A 7,657-nucleotide genomic window follows, 5' to 3' on the forward strand; every position below is an offset into this window, starting at 1 on the left:
AGACATGAGGCAGATGATCTCTCCTCCATGTGCGAACCAGGAAGAGGGCTCTTACCAAGACCCTGCCTTTGCTGGCACCCTGATCTCAAACTTCAGCCTCCAAACTGTGAGAGACAAATGTCTGTTGTTGTTAAACCTTCCAGTCTATGGTATTTTTGTTATAGCAGCCTAACCTAAGACACTCAGGTCTTTGGTGAAATGGCACCTCCTCAGAAAGACCTGATGACTTAGGTGAAACCGCAGCATGCCTTTCCACTCCCACTTGCCCCACCCCCTCCCTCAGCTCTACTTTTCTAAATAGCATTTACTATCCCCTGACATTGTTACCATATGTTTATTGGTGTCCTGGGTGCCTCCCATACCAGAACAAAAGCTTAGAAGGGGCAGAGATGCTGTTTTGGGCCCTACCACATCCCAAGCACTCAGAAAGGTACCTGGCTGGGAGTAATACTTAATAAATATTTATTGAATAAATAGTTCTCAAAATAGTCTCTCAAAATAATCTGTGAGTTGTTTGTCTAGAATAAAACAATACAAAAGGACTTGAAGTGGGAGAGAGGGCAGGAACTATTGGGTTGGCCAAAAACGTTTGTTTGGTTTTTTCCATAAGACGGTGTTAGTAGCACTTAGTTGTCACTAACTTCATTCAAAACAATTTTGTTAGACTGTGCTGTGACAACTGTCATATCAGCGTGCATTTTTAAAAAACAATCAAAATTGGTGAATTTTCATGTAGCCATTTTAATACTGAAAATGGAAGAAGATAAGTGACATGTTCGGTTTATCATGCTTTATTATTTCAAGAAAGGTAAAAACACAACTGAAACATAAAAAAAGATTTGTGCAGTGCCATGGAGAAGGTGCTGTGACTGATCAAACATGTCAAAAGTGGTCTGTGAAGTTTCGTGCTGGAGATTTCTCTCTGGACGATGCTCCACAGTCGGGTTGACCAGCTGAAGTTGACAGTGATCAAACGTAAACACTAACTGAGAGCCATCCGTGTTCTCAGCTCCAAACGGGAGCTAGCTGACATACTCAGAATATCCAAACCAATAAAGTAACTGGTAAAATGAAAAATATGTCTTTTATTCTACAGAAAAACACTAAATTGGCCAACCCAACATTATGGTCAGAACACAGGACAGAAAGACTCTCCAGAAAGAACGGAGGCCTAATTCCCATCCGCAGGGCCAGGCCAGCCCACTGTAGAAGCAGCTCAGGTTTCTGAGCAAAGTGCACAGGTGCTCGTTTCCAGCTAACTGGAAAAGATACAACTGGACTATTAAAATTAAACTACCACCTTCAGTGATCTAGAATGTAGTTACTATACATCCTCTATGATAGAGAACCCTATCTTTTTTCTCTTTCAGATGTGAAGCACAAAGTTTCAAATGCATGGTGAAGTATTTTAAAGTATAAATTTGAAGTTGGCTCTTAAGGAGGTAACAGAAGGGCAAATAAAATAATTTGGTGAGAGTATGTTATATGTGAGTATCAGTGCTAACAAGTGCACTATACACTGAATAAAGGCAGTGTAATTTTCAGGCAGAATACAGATACTGCCCTTCAGGAATTATGCTGAAACCAATGGAGGAATAAAAACACCACAACACATAATTTTCAGCTAGTTAGTTCTCCAACTCGTCACTAAAACTAATATTCAATATTATACAGCCTATTATAGATATTCAATTCTACCATTTGTGGTCCACCCTCTAAAACAGGCGGTGTGGGGGAGTAGAAAAACGGTGTTCACACTACTTAAGAACATGTGCTTTGCAACCCACACTTGGATGGTATTCCCACGTGTGGCTGCTTTTTAAGAGACCGATGAAATGACTTCACATCTCAGAACCTCAGTTTCCTCCCCTGTAATACAGGACATAATCAGCAACATTAAAGGATCTTTTAAAGTTCATATAAAACAATGTATATAAAATGCTCTGTTCAGACTTGACCAGTCTTTATGATAAAGTGTCGGAATTACTGTAACATTAAGAGGTTTCTCCCCTATGATAACCAGAAGGTGTGTCGTTCTCACAATCTTTGCATCCCCAAGTGTCCAGCTCTGGGACAGAAGAGTCAATAAACTGACGAATAATGCCTACTGAATGCTCATATTTTTGTGTGAAAGCCAAACAAAGAGATGTGACAAAAGGAGAGAAGAGTTTTTTGAAAAAAAAGAAAGAAAGGAATATTGAGCCTCACAGAGGCAGCAGGTGGGAGTGGCAGCATTTACAAGAAGCGACAGGAAAGTGGGCAGCGAGCCTCCAATGGCGGATCAAAGAACGAGCACGCGGAAACATAACACAGAAGGGGTCTAAGGTTTCCTTGGCAGGACGGGGGCCATAATCCGCAGGGCACTGGTGAGCCACACCGAAGACAACGCTAGAACACTAATAATAAAACTGATCTATCTGGGGAATTCCTGCCCACTTCTAATCTGAAGATGTCAATCAAACCTTCCCCTCTAGGGACTATTTCTGCAGAGTGTGAAATGGTTCAGCAGCCACAGGAGATGGCTACTGTCTAAGGCTTGGCAGAGCATCTGGCTAAGATCACAGAGCGAGGCCCACGCACGCTCACACACACAGCACGAGAGAGCCAAGGTCCTGCCGCCCTACAATAAATTCCAGTTTGTCTCCAGCAGAAAGCAAAGGAGAAAGCACAGGAACGTTTAACTGCACTCAGAACAGAAAACATACATCAGTACTTGCCTTTTGACAGAAGTCAGTTTGACAGAGATGAAACCAGCAAAGGTGACAAAAGCAATGCGAAAGGAAGAGGAAAAACCCGGAGGTCATCAGGTCGTGGATCCCAAGGGACAGAGGAGGCTCAGCGGCCAGTGGGATGGAGCTGTGCTGCACGAGTGCATCACCTGATGGGAGTAAGGGGGAGGAGAAGCATCATACATTTGAAGAGTGAATTAGCTTAGTAACGGTCACTATGCACAATCGGAATGACAGCAACCTGAATAACATGGTGCAACCACTGCCGAGTGCTGGGCAATCCCTGAATTCATGCGAACAGGTACCAATCTGCCCAGTTGTATGATTTTCTACGACACTGCTCAGCAGCCCAAGTGCTGCTGAATGAGATAGTCAGGAAGTGTACAGCTTTGGCAAGACAGTGATTTAAAATAGTGGATGGTCCATGGATGCTCAGCTGGAGGTAAATGAAGACAGGAGAGAACTGACAAATAGGTACAGGGCAATGGAATCAGCAGAATAGGGAGCTCAGGGAGGTCAGAGGAGAGATGGGTTATATCTCTGTGGGACCAGGTGGACGGACAGATGGGTGTGGTCAAATAGGGACTTACTGACCTGAGCCATGAGTAGACAAGGCCTAGGAGTAGGGAGCTGGAAGGTCTGGATGTCACAGGTGATGAGAAGCCCCAAAACTCATACAGTCAGGGAAATAGGTGGCTCATGAAGCTGGGTCAGGGTGGAGAACAGGTATCAGTGATAAGTGGGAGTAATGAGAAAGTGAGCAGGTTATGATTGCAGGGGGCAAAAGGATGGTTAGACACATGGCTGATGCGCAAAGAGCACCTTCTTTGTTACAGGAAGATGGAGAAGCCAAGATCTAATGCTGTGGAGCCAAGGATGTACGCCACCCATTCCACTTTCTGAATAATTCTGTATCTCTGTAATAATAAAATTAATCTACCTAATCGGTAGTTCCTGCCAATGTTTTAACCTGAAAGATGCAAATCAGTCTTCTCCCTGCATTTATACAAAATAAATACTAGTAGGCCATGTCTATAGATGGTTACAGGTTTCCTAAAAAGAAATCTGGTGACTGTGAAATTCACTTTAGTACCTTTAAAAGGTGTCACACATTTACCGACAAACTTACAGAGTATAAGTAAATTAGTATTTGTTAGAATTTTTAAGTACCAAGTTTTTATATCTTACGCCATTTGGAAACAAAGGTTTGCCTTTAAATTGGAACTCTTTTCCCCTTGTCTTTTATTTCCCTGACTTTTATACTGAAGATGCAGGAATCTGGTATATTTTTACTATCTTACCATCTTCTATTATTTTGTCACCAATTCAACCTATAAACCCATTTATGATGCAGCATTTTGTGTTACTAAATAAATACTGGGTTGGCCAAAAAGTTCATCTGGTGTTTTCAGGAAGATCTGTCTAATAGCGCTTAGTTGTCTTTAACTGCATTCTCAACAATTCTGTTAGACTGTATCGTGACAGCTGTCATATCAGTGTGCATTTTTAAAAAACTTATCAAAATTGGTGAGTTTTTATGTAGTCATTTTAATTGGAAGAAAATATGTAACATTTTCGGCATACTATGCTTTATTATTTCAAGAAAGGTAAAAACACAACTGAAACACAAAAAAAGATTTGTGCAGTGTATGGAGAAGGTGCTGTGACTGATCAAATGTGTCAAAAAGCTGTTTGCAAAGTTTCGTGCTGGAGGTTTCTCACTGGATGATGCTCTACCTTCAGATCAAACAGTTGAAGTTGACAGTGATCAAACTGATATATTAACTGAGAACAATCAACATCTTACCACATGAAAGATAAGCCGACATACTCAAGATACCCAAATCAATAAAGTTATTGGTGAAAATGAAAAATGTGTCATTTATTTCACAGACAAAATGTAACAGTCTTTTTGGCTGACCCAGTATTTCATGGCTCTTCTATTACTTCTATTAATAGACCTGCTCAGGTATTGTCTCCTTTGGGAAAATTTCATTGACATCCACACCTCTAGTCCCCATTTTCCCAAAAGGAACAGCTCTGTTAGTGCACTCAATACATTTGCTTGTCAGCCAAAAGAAGCTTTATGCGCTCAGACAAGTACTTAACCTCTCTGGGCCTTAATTTATTCATGTGAAAAATAGAGAAAATAACAGTAACAAGTAATAGGGCTTTTGTATCAATTCACAAGTTAAAATTAATGCCTACAAGGCACTCAGAATAGTGCCTGCTATATATAATAAGGACTACACACAGGTGTTCCTATTCTTTTATTAATAGTTATTTAAATGTCTCTCCTTTCGGACTTGTCAGCACCTTCAAAATAAAGACAAGGTCTTAATCTCTGTATCCCCAATGCCTACTACAGTGACTGGCAAATAGGAGAAATTCAGCGAATGAATGCATCACAGATCAATTAATAAATCGATGTTTATCTTACGAAAAGGTGAAAAATGTAGATACTAAAAATGATAAGCCAATGCATTATCTTCTTTATAACCACCGGTTTAAAAATAATTTGTCAGCTTTTTTCCCTTCTTGCAAAACGGCGGGCGAAAAAACTGTGAAGCCGGATACCAAGGAGAAGAAACCTGAAGCCAAGAAGCCTGTTGCTTGTGGCAAGGTTAAGAAAGGTAACCTCAAGGCCAAGACGCCTAAGGGGAAGACCCACTGCAGCTGGAACCCTCTCCTAGTCAGAGGAATTGGGAGGTATTCCCGGTCAGCCATGTATTCCCGAAAGGCCATGTACAAGAGGAAGTATTCCGCAGCTAAATCCAAGATTGAAAAGAAAAAGGAGAAAGTTATGGCTACTGTCACAGTAGCCAATTGGTGGTGACAAGAATGGTGGTACTTGAGTGGTTAAACTTCGCAAAATGCCTAGATACTATCCTACTGAAGATGTGCCTCGAAAGCTATTGAGCCAGGGCAAGAAGCCCTGCAGTCAGCACGTGAGGAAACTGCAGGCCAGCATCACTCCCGGGGCCATTCTCATCATCCTCACTGGGCGCCACAGAGGCAACAGGGTGGTTTGCCTGAAGGAGCTGAGCAGTGGCTTGCTACTTGTGCCTGGACCTCTGGCCCTTAATCGAGTTCCTCTGCGTAGAACACACCAGAAATTTGACATCGCCACCTCCACCAAAATCGGTATCAGTGGTGTGAAAATCCCCAAGCATCTCACTGATGCTTACTTCAAGAAGAAGAAGCTGTGCAAGCCCAGGCACCAGGAGGGGGAGATCTTCGACACCGTGAAGGAGAAATATGAGATTACAGAGCAACGCAAGGTTGATCAGAAAGCCGTGGACTCACAAATTCTGCCAAAAATCAAAGCTGTCTCTCAGCTCCAGGGCTATCTCCGCTCTGTGTTTGCTCTCACAAATGGGCTTTATCCTCACAAAATGAAGTTCTAAGTTTCTTTTGAGAAACCTAATTAAACAACTGATCTGTTAAAAAAAAATAAAATAAAATAAAATAAAATAAAATAAAATAAAATAAAATAATTTAAGTCAGTTCATAAACTACAGCCTGGCATTTCAAATACGAAATTGAATGAAGTTAAAATTAAGGGTTGAACTGCATCATCATCAATATCACTAAAATGTCAGTGTCAAAATGGTCTCCTTTAGAATTAAATAAGTACACTTACATACCCTGTTGGTCTCAAGAGTAAACCTTTTTCACTTTTGCTATAGAAAAAAAGTATTCAGAGCAGGTTTTGGTATTCTGATTTCTTCCACAGATCTAGGGAGGAGGAAGAAAGTATAACGACAAAGTTTGCCTACTTAACCTGCCACATTTCTGCAGAAGGAGAGTCTCAAAGTTGTTGATGATAGAAGGGAATCTGCGGGGACATTCAAGAGAAAACTCAAATTACTGTGGCTACAAGCTCCAAACGCTCCTGAAGGCCACAAGTGCTCTGAGTGGGGAGCTGGTCCCTCCAGGCTCCAGGAGAAAACAGCCGCTTCCCATACTTTAGTTTGAGTTTCACATTTCTTCCGAACAGCTGATCTCGGGTCATAACATAACCCTATTTAAGATTAGCACTGTTAGTATTTTAATCTTCTTGTTCTTTTCAGATTTCTAACACTACCAAAAATGAGTCTGTCACATAACTAGTAGGATTTTCCTCTTTCCCTGACGCATGATAAAAAGCCACCTTACTTATTAAAATGGAATTTCAGGCAAGTCCATGTTAAATAAAGTCTGGGAGTGTTGGTGTTTCAGAGAGGAACAGAAATGCTTATCATATCCTTGCCAACATCCAAGTAGAAAACTATATAAAAAGGGTGAGAGTGAAGTTAATGCAAAACCTTCAGCAAATCCAGGTTGTTTGTGTCTACTTGGCCGAAAGAGTCCCTCATTCCTACTCACAGACCAACGACCCTACTTTTCCCCCAAGCCACAGAGCAGCATGTTTCAGTAGTCTAAGGGAGACTAAAATAACTAAAGAATTGGAATAAATAAACAGCAACTCAAACACTGAAAGAAGAAACAAATGATTAATAAACTTCACACCCTAGAATTTCTACTGATGACAAGCTCAGAAATAAGCACAAGAAAAGATGATCTGCTTTTCCAAATAACTTCACAGCTAAATGAAATCACTTCAAGCAGCAACTTCTCTCCTGCTTTCCCAAATGAGCCGGCATTAATATATATAAACATTCCCGTCAGAGAAAAAGTATTAAAAAGATAAGGACAAAGCACAACACACACACATCTTAGTAGTGTGTTCTTCTACAATTAAGTGTTAAGCTTTTAAATGAAAACTGAGGTCTCAATCTGACAGGGACTGCATTTGAGGATTAAATTTTCCACGTACATACCTCATAGTTCCTCATCTTTTAATTACTGCATAAATGGTTGCCTAGGAAACCTCCTGACTGGATGAAGAGGCTCAAATGAACTCTCATTTCCAAGCTTGCAGGTAT

At 40.9% G+C, this 7,657-nt stretch overlaps 1 protein-coding gene across 1 annotated transcript; it reads left to right on the forward strand.

Annotated features, from left to right (window-relative positions):
- Positions 1-5,433: 5,433 nt before the first annotated feature.
- LOC129062825 (60S ribosomal protein L6-like) lies at positions 5,434-6,136 on the forward strand. The gene has a single exon (XM_054563859.1). It carries the CDS (start codon positions 5,603-5,605, stop codon positions 6,134-6,136), a length of 534 nt encoding a protein of 177 aa, XP_054419834.1. The 5' UTR covers positions 5,434-5,602.
- The last annotated feature ends 1,521 nt before the right edge of the window (positions 6,137-7,657 follow it).

The sequence above is a fragment of the Pteronotus mesoamericanus genome, unplaced genomic scaffold (genome assembly GCF_021234165.1).
Source record: "Pteronotus mesoamericanus isolate MK-2021 breed Mesoamerican mustached bat unplaced genomic scaffold, CSHL_Meso_final scaffold_85, whole genome shotgun sequence".
Taxonomy (NCBI): domain Eukaryota; kingdom Metazoa; phylum Chordata; class Mammalia; order Chiroptera; family Mormoopidae; genus Pteronotus; species Pteronotus mesoamericanus.